The 27,338-nt window shown below is 34.3% G+C and overlaps 3 protein-coding genes across 3 annotated transcripts; 2 read left to right on the forward strand and 1 right to left on the reverse strand.

Moving 5' to 3' along the window:
- Window positions 1–9,126: 9,126 nt before the first annotated feature.
- LOC120120205 lies at window positions 9,127–11,005 on the forward strand. Its single transcript, XM_039139888.1, has 5 exons — window positions 9,127–9,628; window positions 9,809–9,963; window positions 10,285–10,419; window positions 10,509–10,658; window positions 10,874–11,005. Exons 1-5 carry the CDS (start codon window positions 9,127–9,129, stop codon window positions 11,003–11,005), a joined length of 1,074 nt encoding a protein of 357 aa, XP_038995819.1.
- A 6,920-nt stretch (window positions 11,006–17,925) lies between these two features.
- Window positions 17,926–23,048, forward strand: LOC120121566 (DEAD-box ATP-dependent RNA helicase 10-like). Its single transcript, XM_039140892.1, is given in 14 exon segments — window positions 17,926–18,178; window positions 18,257–18,404; window positions 18,482–18,588; window positions 18,752–18,813; window positions 19,469–19,543; window positions 20,000–20,117; window positions 20,636–20,679; window positions 20,765–20,839; window positions 21,639–21,785; window positions 21,948–22,085; window positions 22,222–22,333; window positions 22,424–22,495; window positions 22,498–22,511; window positions 22,837–23,048. Coding segments are annotated over 14 exon segments (1,374 nt in total). The 5' UTR covers window positions 17,926–18,039; the 3' UTR covers window positions 22,960–23,048.
- Window positions 23,049–23,869: 821 nt separating this feature from the next.
- Window positions 23,870–25,832, reverse strand: LOC120120216 (1-aminocyclopropane-1-carboxylate oxidase homolog 1-like). Its single transcript, XM_039139898.1, has 5 exons — window positions 25,590–25,832; window positions 25,489–25,548; window positions 24,912–25,232; window positions 24,589–24,824; window positions 23,870–23,999 (listed from the first exon to the last, which is right to left on the reverse strand). The coding sequence occupies exons 1-5, from the start codon at window positions 25,830–25,832 to the stop codon at window positions 23,870–23,872; spliced, it is 990 nt and encodes a 329-aa protein (XP_038995829.1).
- Window positions 25,833–27,338: the final 1,506 nt, after the last annotated feature.

Below are 27,338 nucleotides of genomic sequence, written 5' to 3' on the forward strand. Positions count from 1 at the left end.
AATCGTTTTTATTTTTAAAGGTTACAGGTGTGAGCACCTGTAAAGATGATTGGAATTTCATCGTCAAATGTTTGAAAGTACTTAGAACATATAATATTTTATAATACTCTTGAGCTTAATAAAAAATAAGTTTTTTTATATAACTTTTAATTATGATCAAAACTATTATAAGATTTGGTGATTTATAGTTTAGATTAGTTAATTTAACATTAATTTCATATAAATTATTACTTTTAATTTAATCGAGTTATATTGTTTAACTTTTATTATTAATAAATAAAATCACCTACTAAAATTGTTAAATATTCTTTAATTAAAAATTTTAACTTTATCATTTTACTTGCCTCTCATTGAGGATTCTATAAAAAAAAATTTGGAGTTACAATTCCGCAATCATTCTTTTGTTGATCAAAGCTTCATACCCTTCGATTAGTCAAAGTTACTTGGCAAGATCCCTAGTAGGTCTATGACATCTTAGGTCAGATATAAACGTTAAGAATCAATATATATATATATTAAAGCTTTTATACAAAATAAAAAATAGGATCCCAAATGAATTATCTCTCAAACTCGCATTATTGATCTTCTCCAACTGATCATCTTTTTCTCCCTCTGAAAGAACCATTGAATGCTCACTTGGAGTGAAAACGTGTTATCTTCCCAAAGCGTTGAATGTTTCTAGGTCAAATAATTATATATTTTAAATCATTAAAAAACAATAGTCTTACAACGATACTGCTTCCCGAAAATTCTCGACATTCTTCTTCTGGTTTCCAAATTATATATTCATACGACCATTAATGAAGCCATTTTTTGTATATGCATGGTTGGTCTATTATCTATAAGCGTCTTCTGGGTTTCATTTAACGAGAAGAAAATGGGGGTAGTAGCGCCTCATTGCCTGTTTTACTTATCCATTCGGTCTTTTCTAAAGCTTCAGCATCTGCTGATTCCTTTTCAAAGCATCTAATTCTGGGAACAAATATTTACCTTTTTTTAAATGAACGAGAAACAATTAGGACAAATACTCATTTGATATTAACAACCAAATTATTTTCATGAAACTTGTACATTTAACGCTTCTTGTATTTTTAATAAATACTCATTTCATAAACGGGACAAAATCATCTCGTCATGCAATAATAGAAACTTTAAAAAAATCAGTAACAACTTCTCAAGCATATTTCAAGGGGAAAAAATAATAAAAATTGAGTGGAACAACATTCTTCACTTTCAAAAAGTTCAGAGGACCAAACTGAATTAAAAAATTATTTAAGCACTGAAATTATAATAAAATATAATTTAAAAATTAAATACTATTTAATTTATTTATTTTTTATTAATATAAGATAAGTACAAAACATTATATAATCAATAATAACCTTCAATTATTTGATATTGAATGCTTATACACCCAGTAGTCATGTGAGACCTCAAGAAATAACAATTCATATACTAAAAAATTAATTTTTATATTTAAAATAGTAATATATATATCAAATAAAAATAAATTATTTTAAAAATAGTTAAATGACAAACTCATATTAACTATATAATTATGAATGAACTTGCATAATTTAAGGCCATATTATTGAAAAATCTATTCATAGTACATGAGAACATTAAGAAATAAAATTGATGTTAATGTTAACTAATAACCAAAATAAATCCCGAAAAGATTGCTCGATCTCAGTTAAAAAATTGTGCGATCCTTTAACTTAGCACTTGACTCACTCGCTATAAAACGATTCTTCTTTCACTTTTCTGTACATCAGATACAGAATTAAGATTGAGTATTGAGGGAACCAAAAGGCTTAGGGACCTAAAAGCCTATCTTTCCATTCGGCTCGGTCCCTCTGCATTTTGGTTTTTTGCTTCCTCCAAATTTTAGTTACAGTTTTAAAATAAATTTCAGTCTGTTTCAGATTTGATTCTTTGAATTGGAGTAGATAACAATGGTGGCACACGGCATGGTTAAGGAGAAGAAGAATGCTTTGAAACCAAGAGTGAAGAATTCTAAAGTGAGGTTAACGCGAGTGAAAGCAAATGCAAAAAAGATAATAATGGAAGATCAAAGATGCATAGGAGAGGAAGAAAGGATTACGGGCGATGAACTCGGTTTGGAAACTCAAGTGATTGTGAAACAATCGACTTCTAGCAGGATTCGAGTCGGTATTGTGTTCAATATCGTTGGAGCTCGTGAAAACGATGACATTGAAATAGATGCCGACCTCAGTAGTTTCCGTAGTTCCGTTTCTGATAAAACAATGCTATAGTTTTTGTTTTAAATGACAATGTTAACGTCCTCCAACTGTAAGAGAGACGGATGCAACATTGCATTATGTTCATAAATGTCTTTTTGCAGCAACCAAAAAAGAATTTTTTATTATTTTAATCCACTATCAAAACTATTTATAACATCGGATTTAGTAATTTGTAATTTAATTTACTCAACAAAAATTCGTCACTGATTTAAAGATAAGCTTTCAAACTCTCGCCATAACAATCTAATGTAATAAGCGAGAAACCAAAAAATGATTATTTCTTTCTCTCTTTTTTGGCAGGTTTAGTCTTCTTCCTAAAATATTTTATTTTCCCATTCAAAGTAAACTCTCCAAACTTATAATTGGCTTTTCCTTTAGTGATCTTGCAGCGAATAAATTATTTTTGTTATAAACTTATTATATATTGAAAAGATTTATCATATGATGACATTTTTTAATTTAATTTTTTTTATTTATAATATTAAAATTTAAATTCTGAAGTAGCTTATCTCACTAGGTTAATCGATAGTTAATTATCAAACTTCTTTTTTTAAAAAAAAAAAATCATCGAGCATGAATTTTACTATTTATTTGTATTATATTATGTTTAAGTTCGGATAGAGTACAAAAATGGTCCCTCAACTATAAGTCACTACTTTATCGAGTATTTCGATTATTAAAAATTACAAAATGATCTACATACTTTGTGAGTATTTCGACTATTTAAAGTTACAAAATGGTCAATTGACTATTCATATATTCTAAACTCATTATTTTTTGTTAAAAAATTGACGGTCCTCTGAGCTTGGTGTTAACTCGATGATTGAAATATAATAAAATCTGATCTTAGAATCTCAAATGACTATAAAACTCAAAGGGTTTTGAAATCAGATTTTATCACATCTCAGTTAGCATCTTAACATCCCGCCCAGACGACCGTTAATTGTTTAACGGAAAAGAGCGATTTTGGAACATATGAATAGTCAATGACCATTTTGTAACTTTTGATAGTCGAGAGACTCAACAAAATAATGATTTATAGTTTAAGGACCATTTTGTAACTTTTTGGTCTCCTGTTTACTGGGTGCAGGTTGTTTGTCTTTGGCCCGGCTGTGGTGTGGTCGGTTGCTATGTAGTAATTGTTGCAATGAACCATTAGTTTGTTTTGGTGTTGTATTATTCCCTTGTTAAAGAGTACTCTTTTCTTCGATTTAAGTTTAGATATGTTTTTAATGAGACTCTTTTTCTAGGTCTTAATTAATAAAATCTATTTTATCGAGCAAAAAAATAAAATCAAAAGACTCAATAAAATAACACCCAATTGAGGGAGCATTTAACCTTTAAATTATTACTGTTATTTTCAAGTTGCAAGTCAAATTTTATAATCAATATTTTGTCCAAAATGGAGCAACAAGGTGAATATGAAAGATGAGTATGAAGAGGAGGGGTAGAAGGTTCACAGACGTGGAAGAGGCTCTCAAAAACACATTCCCGGATCATACGTCTCAATCATGACTTGATCCTCGGTTGACAAAGTACGTCACAATCCATAATCAAAACCCCGCGATAAAATAAACATACACAACTTTAAACGACTGCAATGCAAACTAACACAATAACCCTCAGATCATCTTCTCACGATTTTCTAGGCAAACTCAAGGATATTATCCGACGAATCATAGAAAGCTAACTATATAATAAGGTTTTTAATCCCATAAAATTTCATAGCAAGTGTATCTCTTAAATTGTTTATCGAGCTGAAAAGATTGATGGCGAAGCCACGAAGTAAACAGTGGATTAAGCAGAAGATCCGATGGTTGAAATGAAACATGGGGAAGATAGGAATGGATCAACGGCGCATAAGAGAGGAACAAACCAGAGTGAAACAAAGGTTTGCCATTGTTGAACAACAATGTGAGGGGTTCAGGGAGGAGATTACCTGATTTGCAGGGAAGCAACTGTGAACCAAATTTTGGTCTCATCTTGCAGATCATTAATGCACGCAAAGATGGAAACTTTTCCGAAGCTGATAACCTCACTCACTTTATTCGATTTATTGTGTAACATCTATATATAGTATAGTTTATGCTACAAATGTTGCTCAATTCATCTTGAACTCTAACCAAGCTATTTATCATTAAGCTAATACATGAAGCTGGGAGTGTAATGTGTGTTATTAAATTATATAAACGTGGATATTGACAATAATTTGGGATCAATTACGGAACTAAATCTATAAAACTAATATCACATATGATGACAACAATAATATGTTCCAATTTGATGATGATTAGTTTTAATAATAAACTCAAATGATTAGGGTTTACGATCTTGTCAATTTAAGTTTCAAATTAATTTGACAAATTCAAATCAAGAATAAAAACTGTAGTGGAAGATACCAAGCAAGTCTAGTAAAACCTAACATAACGTCTCAATGGAAAATTTATTCTAAAAGAATCTGTGTGGGACCATTGAAACATAAAATTGATATTAAAGGCAACCAATAAGCAGCCTCATAATCAGTCATACCGACACTAAAATAAACTCCCAAAAATGATGGTTCCATCCCACTCGCGATTCCTTCACCTCACGCCCGAATGCCCTCGCTATAAAACTGATACTTCTTCATCCTTTCCCCCCGGTTTCTCCACTTGCTCGTTACTTGTTTCCTCCAATCTCACACGCGGTTTTACTAATATTAACTTATTGTATAAATCCATTGGATTGCAGTCAAAGTTTATATCTCAATCTATTTCGGTTTTAACTTTAGTTGGAGCTTCATATTCAAGTCGATTAACAATGGCCGTGCCGTGCATGTTCGGGAAGAAGAAGAACAAGGCTTTGGACCTGAAAACGAAGGGTTTGAAAAGTAGGGTCCAACGAATCAAAGCGGATATGGGAAGGATAAGGGAAGATCAAAGATGCATACGTGAGGAGCAAAGGGGTATAGGAGAAAGGTTTGGAGATGTTAAACGCCAATGCGATGAAATCAGATTGGAAACTGAAATGATTATGAAGCAATCGGATTTGAATTGGATTAGTCTTAGTCTTATGTTCAGCATCTTACGAGCTCGCCAAGATGGTGAATTTGACCACCTTCACTCACTTCCTTCGTTCCATTTCTAATACAATATGGTTTCTTTATGTCAATGTCGACTATCTGGAATCTCAAAGGATGCACTATCACAATCTGTTTTGCTTCGTAAATTTGACTCTCTTTTTTCAATGTTTTTACCCAACATTTGCCTTCTTTGTTCTGTCAAGGAAGAAATCCATCTCTGCGCTATACAATTGGCGATGGAGCAATCTTTTACATCTCAACAAAAGATCAAAACACCAATGCAACAACAGTATTAAAAGAAAAAAATAGATCAAGCAATGGAACAAGCTCAGTTGCACCACCCAGGCACCCAAACGCCTACAGACGACCACCAGAAACAATATAACAGTGACCCAAAATTCAAATAAATTGAGACCCGGAAACCGAATCATGCATATCAGATACCTGTCAAAACAAATGGAAAACTTATATCAATTCTTTAGCAAAAGTAGCCGTAGGTTATGCGATAGATAAGGATAATTAATTAGTATTTTAATATAATATTAACTCTTAGAAAGTTAGATAAAGATAACTACTAAGTAGTTTAGTTTAAATTAACTCTTAGAAAGTTAGATAAGGATATCTACTAAGTAGCTTAGTTTAAATTAAATACTTGTTCTCACCTACTATATATACATATTAAACTTGTAATCTATTGTTACTTGAATATACAACAGTGAAGTTTTTCACTTTTTCTTACCTTTGTCATTTAATTTATTTCATCACCCAATTCCTTTTAATTCACTTTACATCAGCCCTATTTTCAACATGGTATCAGTTAGGTGATCGATCCTTCACCTAAATCTAGCCTATTTTTTTTTCTTTTTACCCTATATATAGTCGTCAATCATGAATTCCGCCACTTCTTCATCGGAGGTCACTTCTGAATTCCTCGTTAATTCACCCCATTCAAACCTTTCTGATGTTTCTTCAACCTCTATCACTTGTCACCGATTGAATGGTGACAATTATATCGCTTGGTCCCAATCTGTTCGTTTTTATATAACCGGTCGGCGCAAACAACAATATCTTTTGGAGACCACACCAATTCTCGCTGTGACGAATCCTGAATATTCAACTTGGCTAAGTGAGAATACCATGATTATGTCATGGCTCATCAATTACATGATTCCTGCTGTGGGGGAAAACTTTATGTTGTATGAAACAACGGCTGAAATTTGGAGTGCTGCAAAGGCGATGTATTCGAATCTGGAAAATTCTGCTGCTTTATTTGGGATCGAGTGTCAACTTGCCAATCTCAAACAAGACAACATAACCGTGACTCAGTATTTTACTCTAATGTCGTTCCTATGGCAACAACTTGATTTGTTCAAATCCCGTGAATGGAGGTGTGTAGAAGATGCCGCTCTATTCAAGAAGATTGTTGAACAACGCCGTATATTCCAGTTTTTGTCCGGTTTGCATCGGGATCTTGATGAAGTCCGAGGACGAGTATTAGGACTCAAACCTCTTCCTTCAATCCGGGAAATATTTTCTGCAATACGACGCGAAGAAAGTTGACGTACCGTTATGCTTCCTGATTTGTAGCCCGCTGAAGGGTCTGCATTGCTCACTCACTCTCAAACTACTACTCGGCCAAAGAAAGGGAGACCTTGGTGTGACTACTGTAAGAAGGTTGGCCATCTGCGGGATTCCTGTTGGAAATTACATGGCAAGCCTACTGATGGGAAGTTTTCAAAACAACATCAACAACGTGATACTCAAGGAAACTGTGTTGTGAATAATGAATTACAAGGAAGTTTGTTTACTAAAAAAACAAATGGAATAGTTGCAACAGTTTTTTAGTCAGATGCACACTCATCCCAATCAGTACCTGTATGTAGAATTCATTCTGCTACTTTGGCTAATACATCCACCACTCCTACTTGGATTGTGGATTCCAGTGCAAGTGATCATATGATAGGTGATCTTCGGCTCTTTCACACTTTTCATGCCGACTCGTCTATCTCTCATATTCGAACAGCTGATGGTTCTTTATCTGGTATTACTGGTCATGAATCTATTCGAATAAATCAGGACATTTTGTTATCTCATGTTCTTTATGTTCCCAATCTCACTTGTAATCTTATCTCCATTAGCAAGTTGTCTGCCGATTTATGTTGTACCACAAAATTTAACTCTGATTTTTGTGAATTTCAAGATTCCAGCTCGGGGAAAGTGATTGGCAGTGCTAGGCTTTGTGGGGGTCTTTACCTACTTCCAGCAATTTTATTTTCCCACCCATCAACTTCCTTCGATGTTATACAACAATTTCCTTTACTTGAACCTTCAACCGATGTTATGTTATTGCATTTTCGTTTAGGACATCCAAGTTTCCTTTATCTTGCAAAATTGTTTCCACATTTGTTTGTCAATAAAAGTCTGAAATCTTTTTCTTGTGATATTTGTCCACTTGCTAAACAAACTAAGAGTGTTTACCTACCTTCTCCATATAAACCGTCCAAACCATTTACCATGATCCATAGTGATATTTGGGGACCATCGCGGGTTGCATCTTTACATGGGTTTCAGTGGTTTATTTTATTTATTGATGATCACACTCGTACTACCTGGACGTTTCTCATGAAAACCAAATCTGAAGCTTGTGAAATATTTAAACGGTTCCATAAGATGGTTGAAACCCAATTTCAGTGTTCAATCCAAATGTTTCATTCTGAAAATGGTAGTGAGTATTTTGCCAATATTTTGGGTTCTTTCTTTCAGGAAACTGGGATTGTTCATCTTACTTCGTGTGTCAATTCTCCTCAACAAAATGAGATTGCTGAGCGGAAAAACATACATCTTCTTGAGGTTACTCGGTCTCTACTTTTTTCCACAAATGTTTCTAACTATTTTTTAGGGGAAGCCCTTTTAACTGCCACTTATTTGATTAACCGTCTCCCTAGTAAACTGTTACAATTTAAGTGTCCAAGAGATGTTTTTCTTCAGTTTTTCCCCAATTTTAAACCGATGACTTCATTGTTACCCCTTAGAGTTTTTGGTTGTACTGTGTTCGTTCATAACAATGTTCCTTTCATGTCCAAATTAGATCCTCGAGCATTTCGGTGTGTGTTTATGGGTTATTCATCGACTCAAAAGGGCTTTCGATGTTATTATCCTCGTACAAAGGAATTCTTTATTACTATGGACGTTACTTTCCTTGAAAAAACACCTTTTTCCCTTAAAACTGCTATTCAGGGGGAGTCATATAATGAATATCAGTTTGTTGACTCACAACAATTGTCACTTGATTTGCAACCAGCTCTTTTTGATGAACCAACACCATCAAACTAGTTAAACCAGTCAAATAAGGCTACAAAATCGCTACAGCCATACTAAACGACACTATCGAACCCAGAAAACGTATCCTTGCCAAACCATTCCACCGAAACACATTTACCTCGGCATGATCAGCATATCACTTCGCCTCAAATACCTTAATCCGAGTTACAGATTTACAAGAGACGACAAAAATCAATTTCTAAATCAATCCCTGAACCTAATTCCGAGTCTCCCACACAACATAGACACTGTCATGAACCGGAACCAAACGAGAATCCTTTGGAGAATGAAGAAGGTAATCAGAGTTCTTCCACTAAATTAAATGCTTTAATGGATGATAATGACTTGCCGATTGCTCAAAGGAAATGAGTAAGAAAATGCAGAAATTATCCAATTGAGAGATTTGTTGCATACGGAAAGCTAATGCCTTGTTTTAAGAACTTTACAGCAAGTGTAGATAGCATTACTATTCCAAATACGATGGAAGAAGCATTGAAAGATCCCAAGTGGAAAAAGGCAGTAGAAGAGGAATTAAAAGCATTGGAAAATAACAATACTTGGATTATAGTTGATCTTCTGAAAGATAAAAAATCAATTGACTGCAAATGGGTATTCACAGTAAAATACAAAGCTGATGGTAGCATTGAAAGATATAAGGCGAGATTAGTGACGACAGGATTCACTCAATCTTTTGGAGTTGATTATCATGAAACGTTTGCTCCGGTAGCAAAACTAAACACTGTGAGAGTGTTACTGTCATTAGCAGTTAATGAGAATTGGGTGCTTCATCAGTTAGACATAAAAAACGCATTTTTAAACGAAAGCTTGGAGGAGGAAGTATATATGCGAATTCCACCGGGTGTGAAGAGCAATACAGGAAAAGCATGTAGATTACTAAAGTCCTTGTATGGACTTAAGCAATCTCCAAGAGCCTGGTTTGTCAGATTTACAAAGGTGATTATTCAGGATGGTTACAAGCAATGTTAGTCGGATCACACTTTATTTGTCAAAACAACTTCAAACAACAAAAAGGCAATTTTGATTGTCTATGTGGATTATATCATTCTAACAAGTGATGATTGTATGGAGATAGAAAGATTAAAAAAGCTACTGGCGAAGGAGTTCGAAACCAAAAACTTGGGAACTTTACGATATTTTTTAGGCATGGAGGTTGCAAGGTCAAAAGAAGAAATAATGATCAATCAAAGGAAATATATCCTTAATCTACTATCAGAAACTGGAATGAATGGATGTAAGCCGACAGAAACACCCATGGAAGCAAATCTTAAGCTAAGGAGAGAAGAACTGAGAAGTCCTGTAAATAAAGAACAATACCAAAGGCTAGTAGGTAAACTAATTTATTTATCACTTACTAGACCTGATATTGCGTTCCCTGTCAGTATAGTGAGTCAATATATGAATGATCCAAGAGAAGAACATTTAGCGGTAGTGAATAGAATTCTAAGATACTTGAAAATGACACCAGGACATGGGTTAATTTTTAGAAAAAGTTATGATAGAATAGTAAGAATTTTTTTGGATTCAAACTGGGCAGGTGAATTAACTGATAGAATATCTACAACTGGTTATTGTTCATTTGTTTGGGGAAATCTGGTTACTTGGAGAAGTAAAAAACAGGCGGTGGTGTCTCGAAGTAGTGCAAAAGAAGAATTTAGAGCAATGGCACTTGGAATTTACGAAGGAATTTGGCTTCAAAGAATGTTAACTGAGTTGGGTTATGTGCCAACAAATGGTTTGAACTTCAAAGTGACAGTAAATCTGCAATAAGTATTGCAAAGAATCCAGTTCATCATGACCGAACGAAGCATGTGGAGATTGACAGACATTTCATCTCTGAAAAGGTGAATGGTGGAACGGTGAAACTCAATTATGTTTCAACGAAGAATCAGTTAGCAGATATTCTCACCAAAGCACTTCCAAGAATTACCTTTGATGATATTATATCCAAGTTGGGTCTTTTCAACATTTACTCCCCATGTATAACTCTTTTGGTAAAAAAAAAACAGGTCTGTTGTGGATGTCGAAGTTATCATACTCATTTTCGAATATGGTTTATCTATATTTAAAGAATGATACTCTCTGTTATCATGATCGTTTGGACGTGTGCAATTCATTAACACGCTAAAAGAAGCTAACTCGGCTACTAATTTTTAGTTTTGCAAAAATAGGTGTTACTGATGTCTAATTGTTTTATGCACGGATGTAGTGTTGTGTTGATGGGCATATCGCTTGGTTTTTAGATGATGCAGACTTTGATGGGTCATTAATGTTAGCTTCCAACTGGGGAACCTTGGATTTTGTCATGGTAATTACTTGTCTCTTATTCTCATTGTTTTGATGCTACTGAACGAGTTGATCATTTTGTTTTATTGGACGCTGTTATTTATCAATTTAATAAAATCTCTTTTGATTTAGAAAAATACAAATATATTAACAATGAGGGTTTATAAATTTAAAAATAAATCTAAATAACGTAGTTATTTACAAAGAGAAGAAAAACTCCAAGACAAGACGCAGGTATCACTCCAAACAAAGAAGAGCCGTTCAACGGTATTTTCATAGAAATACAAATGTAGTAATTTATTATAGAAAAATGGTGCAGTTGAATAAGATTCTTCGCCCATCAAAGCTTCATTTAACATGCTATTTCTCTCTTGCTATCAACTCACTGTAGAATCAGAAGGGGGGGGGGGCGGAATTAGCAATTGAAGCAAAAGCATTAGTCATCTTAATTATTAGTAGAGAACCGGAGAGCAGAAGTGAGTAGTGAGGCTTGGGAAAAGTCATGCTTCTCTCTGGCTTTGAGGATTTGGAACATTAGAGCCAGCCTGATTTGTGTATTCACACTCAGTGTAGTCTCCTCCCCACATTCCACATCAATGGCTTCCAGTTTTTTAATTCTTTTATTTCTTCCTTCTTTTCACTTTTTCATACCACCATTCAATCTCGCCCACCTTCTTTTCTTACTCTACAAAATTTTAAAAAACAATCATGTAAGTGTTGATGATCTCATCTGCTGAGGATATCAATGTTTGTTGGTCAACTTTTTCTTATGCTTATTCTGCTTGAGATTAAAGCTTTCTTAATAATAAAATAATAAGGAGCTTTTAATAAACAATAATTAAAATAAATACTGGATGTTGACGGCCACCCTTTGCTCCTGATGTGTTGGAATGCATCCTGTAATTGTTTCACCTCGGCTTCTCTTTGCTCCCCCACCCCCCACATTGGATACTTATTTATTCATCAAGCTTGGAGGCCAAGGGATGTCTGATTTTTTTTATTCTCATCAGTTTCCCGTTCCTTACACTGATATTATTAAATCTAATAATTTATGATATATATATATATATATATATATAATTTATGATATTTTTTTTTGATGAAAAGCTAGTTTTAATTCAAAAAATATAATTAATGGTATATATATGTATGTAAATAATCACTGAGAAAAAATAGCTTCAGGGTTCATCATCGATCCTCCAAGCCTCTCCATTATTATCGTTATCAATGGCTTTTGATTTGTTTTCTTCGGAGAAAAGGGGTTTTGCTTCCATAATTTTGGAGAGGCTGAGCAATTGATATTCTCAAGGTTTTTGCTTTTTTATCTGAATTTCTAGAGAATATGAATTTATAGTATTTGTGAAGACTTCCCCTTATTTAACTAAACTGTTATTTTGGAATTTGATTCATGATTTAATTACATTAATGTAAAGTTCTCTTAATTAAACTATAAAACAGTATTTAATTGAACCTTCACATAAATGTATTAATCGTCATCAATGACTCGAATTATTTAAATTTTCTATATACTTTAATATTATATTTTATATTCATTTCATTGAATATACTATCTATTAATATATTATGTGTCAAACTTTAAAAATTAAGAAATAACATAGTTAAAGAAATTTAAAATAGATAACCTTACTATTAAAAACATAATTTTAGTATAATAATTTATTGGATACACTATAAATAGTTACTAAAATGAATCTAAAATGAATATGATTAAGATTAATAATAAAAAATAAAGAGATAACTCGTTAAATTCCGACGACATACAATTTCAAATGATCAAACGGTATCAGATCAATAAAGTTAAGACGTCACATCAATATTTTATTAATGTGATAATATATTAATGGTCGAATGATCGATTTATTATAAAATGATAATATCAATGACTAAATCGTTACTTTTAAAACGTTAATGGGACAGAAGAAAATTACTCATATTTCAATGACAGTTTAATTTAGTTTGCCGTAATTTATTTTGAAAATAACATTATAGCACAAGGGTGTTTTAGTCATTAAATAATCTATGTTGAATTGTTGACACGTACGGTATATAATATAAAAATATGGCCAAAAGGAAAAAGAAAAAGAAAATCTGAAGAGAAATGGGAGCGATAGGAAGGAAAAGAGAAGTAAGAAACGATCAAATTCTTATTCTTCTGGGTCTGAAGGTTAGTTTTAATTTTCCATTGGTGGAGAACATTTTTATTTAATTTTCGGAGGAAAAGCATTAGAACCCTAATTTAAAGTGCTTAGCGTTTCAAGCAAGAATGATTCGAATTTAATTTAACTTAACGAAAGCTTTTGTTTTTAACGTGAATATGTTTGGTTTACTGTAAAACTACAGATGAAGGAAGGGAAAAAAGGCAAAGGAGAGGCGAGGACGAGGAGAGGAAAAGCAGGAAGAAGCATGATAAGAAAGAGAAAAGGAAAGACAAGAAATCTCACAAGCACTCTTCAGATAAAGGTTTTAATTTTAAGCTTATAAGTTCATTGTTAGTTCTCCTCTATGTTTTGTTTTAAGTTATCGAGTATTTGTTGAACATTGTGTTTATGAAGCAAAAGTTGGAAGAATTGGGTTATGTGCATTTGTTAACTTAAGATTTTAAAATTTCAAGAACATCAAAGGGATACTTCGGAGGGGAAGATTGAAGGAACAATATGTATTCCATTGTGAATTGAGGTGTTTATATGTCTGTTTTAATGAGCTTCTAGTAGCTATAATTTTACTTTATGTGTCGGTTGGTTCAGTTTTCTGCTTTTATGGTTGTAGGATTTATGAGGACTCTTTGTAATTAGAGTGGTAGCTATCCCCCGGTATTTCTAAAATTCTACTTCTATTGAGATAGCAATACAATTGCAAATACTCACTATTCAGTCACCGAAATTGTATCTTAAAACTTTGGTCATGAAGCTGTTGATATATTAACTATATTAACTCTTAAGATGGCTGGATTGATGTGTTCATCTGCATCATGTTTTTTACATGCTTTTTGGAGTCTATGCTCGTGCTGGGAGTTGGATAATATATGATTAGTGAAGTACTCAGAGTTGATAGAGTAAGGATAGATATAGTGCTATTTAAAGAAAAGCACACTAACCCAAATTTTAGGCTTTTTGTTAGATTCATGAATTGAAGTGTAAGTTAACAACAAGAGACCACCATAGTGATATAATTACAGTGCCTGAATTAGAAAATTAGTTTTTACTTGAATTATTTATAGTTATATATTAAGTTACAAAATTCTGATAAATTTGTTATTTGAGAATTGTATTGAATGTCCAACACATCTCTTTATTAAATCTAAAGGTTTATGGTTTTTTTGTTGGATTTCTTAATACCATTTGTTTGGGATATGCTTTTGGTATAATGCTAAAGAACTAAAAGTTCCACATTGTGTCTCCTGCTTTTTGCAAAATAGTTATATCACGTTGATTTACTTTGTTTGACTCAGAGAAGAAGTCGAAGGAAAAGCACAGAAGTAAACATCAAAAAGTTGACCGCCACTCTGTGAGTCCTCTTGTACTGCTTTATAGAAGTCAACCTAGATTTTATGTCATAGTTTCCTTTAACTGCTGTGCCTAAGAATTAGGTTGCTTCTTGAGGCACATGATGTGAAATTGGAAGTGGAATACAGTCTGTATAGTTTGGACGTTTTGGTGTAATAGTTCATAGTTTTTTTTTGGTGGTGAGGGGTTCTTATGTTCGGTTTTTTCAAAAACAAGGTCCATAGCTCTCTGTTAAAGCATTGAGAATTCTGATGAACATTCATGATTTTGGAGTATTTGCCTTCCATTATTTAGGAATATTGAAAGCACAGATTCTGTGAACTTATGGGTTGAAGGAATTCTGGTAGGTTTGTAATGGTGGATACCTTGAAATCAGCTCACTCACTAGATGTCTTGTTAGTTCTGTTTTGTCATGTGTTGTGCTGCAAGTTCATACCTTTCCTCGGTAAATCGAAAAACATAATTTATAGACTGAGATAGCTCTATATTGCAGTCTGTTTTATTTTTCTTTGTTGAAATAGGTTGGCAAAATGACATTAGTTGCTGAACTTTAAAGTGCAAATTTGCCTTCTCATCAGTGAACTTTGTGGTTTCACATGTTTGGTCTAACATACTTTGCATCTTTATTTCATTGGTCCTAAGTGTTCATATAGTTTAACGTGCTGTACAAGAATGGTATAATCATGTTACAATACCTTTAAGAATATATACAAAGATTTTATACACGTACAACAATGACAAAAGCAATAAGTTATCAACTTGGGGTTAAACTTTCATTCAACCTTTCCACTCTTCTTACATCTTGGATTCATGGGGTTTGGCTATTGAATATGAAACCATGCGGTGTTGAATTCAACTTTTAAAATATTAGAATGACAGCTAGGCGCACACGAGTCTCTAATGCCTATATCATTTGACTGCCTATGCAGCTGCTGGTGGTTGTGTGAGAATGGCATTTTAAACACAGTGTTTACATGAAATTTACAATTTGCTGATGTTCTTATCTCCATTGCTGCAGAAACATGGGTTCAAGAGATTTCCGGTGATGACTATTTTTCAATGAACAATGAATTTGCCACGTGGCTGAAAGAAGAGAAGCGTGTGTTTTTCTCTGATCTTTCGTCCGAGTCTGCTCGGGATTTTTTTGCCGACTTTGTTAAAGATTGGAATAACCAGAAACTTGGATCTGAATACTATGAAGGCATTGCAAGAGGGCCACGGACTGCACATAACTGGAAAATCAAACAGTAGGAAGGGAAGAGGGTACCTTGATGCCTATATTGTTGTTTATTTTTCGCACTCCTTTTATATTTGTTCTGATTTGTAATGTAGTACCGGATAAATGTTGTAGTTTGCAGACGTGCAGCAAAAGAAATATATTTGGTATTTGCCTATAGCTATCCCATGGGAACTGGTAGTATGGAGGGAAGATGTACTCACTGGAGAAACACTTAACATATTGCTAACTGGGGGGTTCGGAGGAGGTGGCAACCATGGCTAATGGATACCCCACATTTTTACTTTTTCATTTGCAGAATTCTACATATTTTGTCACCTTTTTTCTGACATTATATTCCTATTTCAGAGGCGGCAGATTTTGCCTATAATTAGAAAGGTTTTTATTGTATATTGTATGGTTGTTGAAATGATTGCCTCTTTTGTACACTAAAAAAATGGAATATACATTACATTTAAAAATAATATAATTACTTAAATGTCAAGCTCCCTTATTTAAGAATATTATAAATATAAAATTTCATCTACAGCAAATATTCAATGTTAGATAATATATATTATAAATATTAAAAAATACTAAATTATATATTTAATAATATTTCATTTGTATTTAAATGACAAACACCCTATTGAATAATATACTCTGGTGGCATATAACCACTGTTCATCACCAAAGCCAACAGTATCATTTCCAGCTCTAAAATCCAAATCTTAAAACACTTTGATACAGCTACACACCAGACACCCTTGTACTTAGTAGGTTCCAACTATCCATTTTGTATTTGCTTCAGTTTGATCCCCGCGGAACATTATTTTCATTCCCAATTCTGAAATTTTGGGATTCATATCATTGTCCAACAGAACATTGCTGTCCTTTAGGTCTCTATGAAGATAAAGAAGCCCATTAGATATCCCAACAATGAAGTCATATCTCCTCCTCCAGTCAAGTGAAGGCCGTCTTGTTTCATCTGCAGCCATTGTCCGTCATTTATTTTTGAATTCTTGAAGGCCTTGTCCAGAATTCTCTGCAAGTCTCTTCACTGCCACTTCTTGTCCGAACTGCAGCTCACCCTATGGATTATTATTATTATTATTTGGTTACAATGAAAACACTGAGCTCAGTGGATGTGGCTGCTGCTCACTACTATTTGATCAGCTTTGAGAGTATTCTGTATATCATCAGGTGGCTGCTGGAAAATCAACAGACCCAGATCTGCTTTGCGCCCCAAGTTGGCAAGTTTATCAGCAAGTTTATTAACTCGACGAGAAATATGACAGATTCTTACGTTCCAACGGTGAAATATATTTCTACCTCGTATACTGGTCCAAATCCACCTTCTCCATTCTTGTTTGCAGCCGAAAAGTTGTTAGTAGCAGCTTGAATAGTGGCAAATTCACTAAGGGGAGTTCAAGATCATCCTCACTTTCAGCTTTGCTAATGGTCACTTGATTTTCTGGCTGATGAGCTGTCAATAGGAACATTGACAAATTAACAAAGCAGCTTGGTATCGTAATTTATAGTTTTTGGTGTTTGTTCTTCGCAGCTTGTGCCTGCAATGCTTTCATGGGTGTTTGCATACAAAGCAGCTGCTCTTGTTCAAGTATACAGAGACAATGAGGACCAGCAATTTGTCTTTCCGGAAAACGAAGAACAATCAAAGTAACTGAGTGTATAATTTTGTTTTTGGTAGAACACCTCCAACACTCAACTGAACCCTCCCTAGCTGATTTGGCCTTTGGGGAAGAAGGAAGACTTTTATAGAATTTATGTGTTTTTTATTTTTTAAAGGGGTCAACGGGTGCCAAATCAGCTCCCTAACTGACACATCAGATTTCTGTCACACAGTTACAGGCATTAACGGTCGAGTGACCGTTTTGTTAGAAATCAATAATATTAGTGACATTTTTGTACCTTTTTAAACGTAAGTTGTGATAAGTGAAAATTAATTAAAATTTAGTGACCGTTTCTGTACTTTACTCTAAACATATAAAACTAATCAAATAAAAAAATATACGAAATAAAAGGGCCTACTACTCTCTTTTCTCTTCACATATCCCGCCGCCGCCAAGTTTCCTTTGAAAATAAGGTAATTTATGAAACCCTAAACTCAACTTGAAGATTTATACTTAGAATTATCTGCCTCTGCATCATTCTGCTATATTTGATTTTCTGTTTTCCGTCTCACAAACCTGTTGCTCTTTCTCATCTCACACTCTTTCTCTGTTTACATTGTTGAGAAGCAGAATTTTTGAGCTGTAGGTTTAGTGAAAATAGCGACCGGCGACACTGCTACATCACCAGTAGTTGAAACCCTGCGTTGAAACAAAAATGGCTGAGGAAGAGATGGAAGAAATAAAGTCGTTCAAAGGTTTAGGCTTATGCGATGAGTTAGTGGAAGCCTCCGACAGTTTAGGTTGGAAAGCCCCTACCAAAATCCAAGTAGAAGCCATTCCCCACGCTCTCGAAGGTTCTGCCGTTTTCCTTCTTTTTGACAAACTTTGTTTGATTACACTGTTTAAAGAATGTGAGGATTTTCGTATTGCAGGGAAGGATTTGATTGGGCTTGCCCAAACGGGTTCGGGTAAAACAGGGGCGTTTGCTCTTCCAATACTGCACGCGCTTTTGGAATGCCATTCGAAGCAAGAATATAAATCTGCACCTGTATTTTTTGCTTTGGTGCTTTCCCCGACACGGTCTGATATCAAACAAGTTCATTTCGTTATCATTCATGTTGGATTTTGTTTGGTTTAATCCTAATTCGTTATTGCAGGGAGCTTGCAATTCAAATAGCTGAACAATTTGAAGCTTTAGGATCTGGGATTAGCCTAAGATGTGCTGTGGTAAGTTTCCCGTCAACATGTACCCCATTGTTAGCAAGTTAAGATTGAGATTTCATTTTTGACTGGTTTTTATATGCTTTTACTTGACTGAAGTAGCATGGTGTTGTTTGCTGACTTTGAACATTGTGTCTGCTTAATTGTTTCTCATCATTAATGGGCTTTATTTGGATTGCATAAATTTTGGTTCTTAATTTGGAAAGCTTGTTGGAGGGGGGACCTGATGCAACAACAAATTGCCCTTGGGAAGCGGCCACACATTATTGTAAGTTCATTTGTTCTCTGCCTGACACACTATTTAGAACTTTAAGTAAATTTGAGCATAAGTGAACTAGGTTAAGTTCACCTGTGGTTTAAGACTTGATTGCAATTATGAAACTGTAGATTACAGTTAGATAAAAAATGATTGCAACTATATTAGTGTTAAGTTGTTGATGCCTCATCTAAGTTTATCTTCTAAGATGTAGTGACAAAGATTATGTCACATGGTATCCAGTATACATATGCTATGCTTCCGTCATCATAGTCCTTTTCTATTATCTTGATATATTGGTTGGTTGCACTACATGAAGGAATCCCCTTTTTATGATACTGATATCTTCTAGGTTGGCATGAATATCTTTCCTTTTTATGATTTACCTGCAAAGAATTAGTGCAAGGGCTATGTACCCTAGGTTTTGGTGTGTCTGTGAGCTTATTTAGATAACACCAACTTTCTTGGAAACTTTGTTTAGAGTTTATAAGATATTTCCTTAATGGTAGTAAGTAGTAACCTTCCTTAAATGTTAAATCCCAAGAAAAAATGTCAGTATACTATTGTTTTAAGTAGCTTTCAGTACACACACAGACAATTAATGGAACAAAGAATACATCGGAATATTTATTTTTTAAATGATTGAAATATAATCTTCGCCCTGTAGGTTGGAACGCCTGGACGCCTCGTGGATCACCTAACCAATACTAAAGGTTTTTCTCTACGCATGCTAAAATATTTGGTAAGAATTTCTTCTACTTCTTCCTGTTTTTATTTTTATAACGTCCCTTGGGATTCAAATTGTTGGTCATATTTAGTTTAACAGAGGATCTGGGATATAAAATGACTGGGTCATATTTTGTGAAAGCTTTTTTGTTCTTTTTCCACCCTTTTTCGTGAAGCATCCCTTTGTGTTCTTTATTTTAGCTTATATTAATTTTTTTTATCTTTTTCCACCCTTTTTCATTTTTCATCTGCCAAATTTTACATTTGCCAATTTCACCTTCATGATATGAATGCCGATGTCTTATGTGGCACTTTAAACCAAACTGAACGCTTCTATGTTAAGATTTTACTTGACATATTGGATTAAATGAGTAATAGAATACCCAACTTGTAACATGCATTTATTGTTGAGTGTTGACTGTTTGATATGTATATATATATTGTTGAAATAATATGTGCATGTATTTGACAGGTCTTGGATGAAGCAGATAGGTTGCTGAATGAGGATTTTGAGAAAGCACTTGATGATATATTGAATGTTATACCTCGGGATAGGCACACGTATTTGTTTTCTGCAACCATGACCAAAAAAGGTTTGGAAAACTCATATTTATTGTGTTCGACAAGAAATTTGTCCATGTACTAAAACAGTTTGTGTGGAATACGAAATATTTTATGTATTCAGTTAGTAATATATCCATATACTTTAATCTGTTTCACATCAGATATGGATTAAAATGATGGGAAAGAACTTTTAAGTTCTGTTTAGCTGAACCTTGTAAAGGCTTAGTTCAATCTTTGTTATTGTTAATTAATATCTTTGCAATAACTAGTGCATTGGCCGCACTTTATTGATGTTTTACTTGTATGCATATTCTTATTAAGACTTAAAATTATCTAATATATCATACCCTTCTGTATGTGAATGTGGATGTTTTTGTTTTTTCTTGTTGCCTTATGTAGCCAGTCTACCATCAGGGAACGGTATTTTTACAATTTGTCCTTATTTTTGTTTAGTACACATTATTTCTCAATTTGACCAGATTTTTACAGTATGTTGGCTTTACTATGTGGTGGAAGTTTGATTGCAATGTTTTGTTGATTGTACAGGTGAAGAAGCTGCAAAGGGCATGTCTGAGAAATCCTGTGAAGGTTAGTGGTGCTGTTTAAGCATAGTAATTTCTGCACTCTCTCTAAGTTAAAAGTTTCAAAGACTTTCAGTTCATTTCTCTTACAGATTGAAGCAGCCTCGAAATATTCAACTGTTGACACATTGAAGCAACAATATCGCTTTGTACCTGCAAAGTACAAGGTGCTTAATCTTCTTAGCCTCAAAATTTCTTTTCAAAGATGTGAAACATCATATAGTTAATCCTACTTGTGATGATTTTCGTGTTGGTTATGTGCTGAAATTCTAGTTACTGAAAAGATTGAGGAAACCTTTTGGTCCATTTTATATTAGATGCACTTGAGTTTGTTAAAGTAATATGAAAATGATGTAGAATAACTTGAGTTAGCTCAATGATAGTATATGTCTCAGGTCTAGCACACCTTGTGACCCCAGGGTGGTGTGCAAGAAAAACTTTCAGGAACCTTTAGACTACTTATCCTGGAGTGAGGGCAGCAGAAGGATTGATGATTTGTGTAATCCAATTTTCATTACCTTAACTTTTACATCATAGTACCAGAGTTTGAACAATTAAATTTCACACCCTTCCCCTTTTTGGACCCTTGATGGCTGTATTCAGTTGTCTTCATTTCCTGGAAATTGGCATGTTAAATACTAATATTAGCATCCAGACCCCTGTTTGAGAAAAGATAGGCCAGCATATGAGCTAACCCTGGGAATCTTTGACAGACTTAAAAGACTAAAGTAAGTCTCTAATAGTGCTAGTAGGCATGACCATTCGAGTGTGTTCATGCTACATGCTTTGTGGTTGAATAGGGATTTTATTTTAGCTGAAATAGATAGTTAATTTGTACTTTAGTCATGGTAATCCTTCTTACTTCTGTAAGTGGATAAAGGGTGAAATATCTTCACCTTCTTGCTTCCATTGTTCCTAGATATCCGAATGCCTTCATCTATGTATTTTATTTTGCTGTGATTGCAGGACTGCTATCTTGTTTATATTTTGACTGAGATGTCAGGATGTACATCTATGGTTTTCACTCGAACATGTGATGCAACTCGCCTTTTGTCTTTTATTCTTCGGAATCTTAATATAAGGGCCATTCCCATTAGTGGTCAGATGACTCAGGTATTTTTCTTTTGTTTTGTTGATATTCTGATTTATGCTTCTGCTCGACAAATGTGGAATGCACCCCGCCTATCCAACCCCCCACAAAAAAATTGTTTTTCCTCTTTATTTTAATTTTATTAATTATTAATTGCACACTTCGCTGACATATTGTGATTACAGTCAAAGAGGCTAGGAGCCTTGAATAAGTTCAAGTCTGGGGAATGTAATGTTCTTGTCTGCACTGATGTGGCTAGTAGAGGACTTGACATTCCATCTGTGGATATGGTTATTAATTATGATATCCCTATGAACTCTAAGGTTAGTCTTTGCTTAGACCATGGAAAGAATGCATTCTGTTATTCTACAAATGATCTTAATTCTTGAGGGATAGTGCGCATAAGAATTTTGTGGCATTCTTTGCTGTTTTTTTGGGCTAATTTTTATGTGGGTACAGGATTACATCCATCGAGTGGGTAGAACAGCTCGTGCCGGAAGATCTGGTGTTGCTATCTCACTAGTGAATCAATATGAGCTGGAGTGGTATCTGCAGATAGAAAAGCTTATTGGTATGTCAAATTTGCTAAACTTGTTTCTAGGATGTTAGTCGATGAGTAGTTTGTCCAGCAGAGTAACCTTTTCTGTTTTCTGTATTCCAGGCAAAAAGTTACCTGAGTACCCTGCTCAAGAAGAGGTAGTCTTGCAAATCTTAGAAAGTGTGACTGAAGCCAAAGACTGTCGCAGATGGTAATCCACGTTCCTTTTAGCTTTGTCTATATTTTCATGTTGTTTGATTCAAACGCATCATTTTTGTGATTCTGTTTTACTTCTGGTTGTTACTGCTTTAACCTTTTGGTTTGCAGATATAATGCCCATTTCTTTAAATAGGGGCTTTTTCTTGTAGTAGACTCCATGTTTGATAGTGTGTCTTGCTTATTTTATTCATTCTGCCATTTGCTTGTATTTTTTTCTCTATTGAATTTTCGATTTTGGTGTTTATTTGAGATTTCAAATCATTTTTTAACTGAGATGACAACTTTTTCCAATTGTTAAAATTTAAACACCTCTGCAGAAACTTAAAGAAATTGGAGGCACAAAAAGGAGGAAGGGCGGAAATGATGAGGAGGAGGAGGAGGATATACAGAGATATCTGGGGGTCAAAGGCAAGTCCTCAAAGAAAGTTAAGAGAAGATGAGATTGCCTGCTTGTAATGTTTTTTGTCTCTGTTTACTTGTTTCTGGCTTCCGACTAATTTGTTGGGTTCAGGATATGAAATTAGCTTTTATTAAGTAAAATTAGTACTGGTAAGAGAATGAGAGAAGAACTCTATTTACTTTTGTTTTATTTTCCCCTTCTGGGGAAGAGATTGTACAAAACTCGGATTACAAAAGTGTCTTGGGTTTTAGTCCCACAATACATAAATTTAGGTATGTGTGGGTTCTTGCTCCACCGCTTTGTGTGGGTTCGTTTCCAAATAATTGTTCTAGTTTAGGTTGGGATCTACCCTAGTAGGATGTGCTACAATTGTTTCTTCTGGTTAAGCCCGACTATGTCATGTTATGTTGATTCTAATTGTCTCTATACTTGTAGTTCTCGGATTATGATTGTAATTGTACTTGTATCCACCTAAAAACACATTTGCATTTGCTGAATGATTTTGTTACAAAATTTTATTAGCTTCTGATTTAATTCCAATTCATATCTCCCTGGACCGTAACATAATGGATGAGGAAATTATGACATGCACGAGATAGAGGATGCCTCGAGCATTGTTCTTGTTCTTCGAAAAGCTGGTTTTGAATTATCCTTCATTTCATTGCTTATGAAATAATAACACTGAGCTTTTATTTAATTTTGTAGTTTATGTTTTTATTCGAGCCTGATGAACAACAGAGATGTTTGGTCGAGGTTTCCAGCTAAATATTCCGTGCATGGATCATGGATTCTTTGGTCCAGTTTTGCCCAAGTTTAGATTTGGTTTGATATTTTTAGTTTGAATTATTTGGATTTTGCTGTTACTGATAATATAATATACGAAGAAGGGTAGTTGAACATTTTTTTCTTTATTGACAAGGAAAAACAAAGAACTCAAATCACAGTTTGTCTCATGTGCGAGACACCTGCAGCAACGTCAACACCTCATCAGGTAGTGCTAGAATAGCCGGTATACCCGTACCCTTGATAACAGCCAACTGCGCCAATCCACTGCAAGGAAGTTGCCTTTGGATAGCAATGCTGCCTCGAACACACCAATGAACATTGCAACAGCTTACTCAACTCTCGCAAAACAGAACTTGCACTAATCACCAGCTCATCGCCGTTATGCACTCTTAACAAGAACTTGGTTGTCAAGTTCCTAGATGACCTGCTGATAGCCTAACTCCCATGCCCGCAGCAAACTGTCAAAGGGACTGCCCATGTCTCGGCCTTCATAACTGATCATCTCCCGATATTATGCTACCTTAATTAACTCGAATGAGACCTCCAGCAAAGGCATCACCATGTACACCTTGCACCGGGCCATCGGTGTTAACTTTCACCCAGTCCCTCGGAGGCCTCTCCCACTTGATCATGTGGCACTCCCTCCATACGCCTTAAAATTATTAGTAAAAGCAATCCATGAAAACCGAACTCATCCATCAATTGGATAGCCTTATAAAATAGTGATTCTTTTTCAACATTTAGGAACACAATGTTCATTCTACTTCACAGAACCCAGCATCCAGTACCAAATTACGTTATCTGCCACACTAATTAATTTGTTTATTTCATGCATGGAATTCTCACATAAAATAGCAAAGTGAAAGTCAGAAGGATCATGTACGTAGTAGCATCTAGGAAATATCTTCCATTCAACCTGAAATAAGAAACATAATGGTGAAAGCTCGTTCCTCTATAAATTGGTGGATTCTCCTCCGATAAAAGTTCATCGGCTGCTCCATATGGTTTATCTCTAAGAGAAGGTGTCGGAGCGAAGAAACATGCGGCTGAGATTCTTGGACCCACTCTTCCGGCTAATACTCTATGTGTTACACTTTTGAACTTGTCGTTTGATACAATCTGCAAAAAACATATTATTTTTAATACATATATATACTCCATTTGCTAATCTTTAGAAGCCCTCCTTCCATTTTAATTAATATATACCAGCAGAAAGTAACCAATATTGGCAGTTAAATATCCATGGAGATGTGGTACATCAACCCACTGATTCTGATGAACAACTTGGAGCCCATCGATATTATCTTCCAAAAGTATAGTTAAAACCGGTGCATCAATATGGCTGGACGTCCCTAAGGTCAACTCAGGCTGAGGACATGGCGGATGATAATGACACGCAATAAGAGCACCTTCCATCCCTCCAATGCTTCCCAAGTAATTCCTCCTCAACCCTAAAGCCTCGGACAACAATTCAGATAATGTCTCTTTCAACTGCACTATTTGTTTCATGTTTCGATCGTTGCCTTGCTGCAAAAACCATCAAATATCATACATCGTTTCCGAAGATATAAATTCGAAAAGATCGTTTAATCATCCTCAACCTGCAAACTTGGGGTATAACTTGTTCGTTTAATTCTCCATATGGGAATTCAATTGATAGAGTATCTCTCCATGCTGCCACTTTTATATTTGTATTATACTCGAACGCTTTCGTTACACGAATACCATGCTTTCTTCACCTCTTGAGGTTGTTCATGGAACTGACGAACGGCGTCCAACATACCTTCCATTGTGGAAATTGGAACTCCATGATCAACCATTCGTAAGAAGCCCCATGTTTGAGCTGCATCACGTATGGCGTAGACGATTTCCGTTCGGCATTACCGGGTGGCGTCCAACATACTTGCTCTCGAAGCCTTCGAGGTCTATCACCGGGAATTGAAGCCGCGCGGTTAAGGTGGCATCCGTGGAACAATTTGCTGGAAAAGTCTCGGGTGGCTGGATGAAGAAACCCGGAATCTCGGTGATTCCGGAATCGACTAACCCTTTAACTCCCTCCCTACTTTCAAAGAAAGTCTTAATTTCTTTGGTACGGATGTGATGAGCACCTAGATTTTTAGCTTCCATTGCCCAAATGGCTGTATATTTATGCGTGTATATATAGAGATGTAAAGGTTGAAGGAGATATATGGTCCGGAAAAGGCTGCTTTCATTTTTTAATCTGCGATGCCAAAGCAAGCTTAGTCTTGTGCACGTTTGTGACTTAAAAGACAATTTTTTAATTTCTTGGTACGAGAAATTAGTACTACTTGACAAAGAACAGTTCACGTTCATATTAAACAACAGATTCCCAGAGAACATGAATATCATGCGCCGACTGGACTTATCCTTGGATATTATTATAGCTTTCCTATTTTTTACTTGTTTTGTATAATTTATTATTATGGCTTTTCCCTTTTCCTCCTCATTTTATTGACACGAGCTTTGATTTTGAAGGGTAGGACATTGTGTTTGTGATTATTGTTTATTTCCTTCTTTTGTGTTTAGAAAACTAATTAGAGGTCTAGATGTCTCCTTTCCTTGACATTAGTGTCTTAATAGTGTTTGATTTAATCTTTTTTGTCTTTGATGTATCTTATATATATAGTATTTGTCTATCCACAAATTATATGTTCATTTTTATTAATATACATAATTATCTGACGTAGAAAATTATCTCATAGTAGTATGTGTTTGATTAATCGTGTTTAATATTAATAAAACACTAATATATTAGTGTATTTCTCCAAAATGATAATCTCTCATAATTTTAAAGTTCAATATATATATATATATATATATATTAAAAAGTCTAAACTAATACTTATACTTTCTTTATTCAAATTAGTACATAAATTTTACTTTTATCACACATTTTGTTTCTTGAATTTAACTTCGCCATTATTAGCTTATTGTGGTAAAATGTTTCACAAAAATAAAATGTAAGTATTTAGTTTGAATAAAATATAAATAGTAATTTAACCCTCTCATAAAAGTTAGACAGTTATATATAAAATAAAAAATGTAACTATCAATTTCAACTTTAAATAAATTTTAGAGTGAAATACAGAAACGATCACTAAACTATGTTGAAATAATTATTTGATCATTGAGATCTTAAAAATTATAGGATGATCATTAAATTTACCAGACAATTATAAAATGGTAATTAAATTTTATCAAACTATTATAAAAGATCGTTAAACGTATCAGACTATTACAAAATGATCTTTAAACTTATCAAAATCTCTCACTATTTTATAACATACAATGAAGTTTTGTAAAATTAGATAAAATAAATAATCATTTATAACTTCTAAAATTTAAGTGACCAGAAAGATCATTTCAATATTGTTTAGTGACCATTTGTACATTTTACGCTTAATTTATTAGTGGGGACCAGGCCTAGCCTTGCTTAACCATTATTTGGCCCTCGTACAAATTACAATGCAACTAAAAAACATGAGCCCAAGTACAGCCCAACCCGATACGATAAGAATCGGAGCTCCAATATGAAAACAACCCGACCCGGACTTGCTTTGCAATTCCAATTAGAGTTTTTTTTTTAAAAAAAAAAAACTTTTGTACAGTTTA

The sequence above is a fragment of the Hibiscus syriacus genome, unplaced genomic scaffold (assembly GCF_006381635.1).
Source record: "Hibiscus syriacus cultivar Baekdansim isolate YM2019G1 unplaced genomic scaffold, ASM638163v2 tig00001120_pilon, whole genome shotgun sequence".
NCBI lineage: Eukaryota > Viridiplantae > Streptophyta > Magnoliopsida > Malvales > Malvaceae > Hibiscus > Hibiscus syriacus.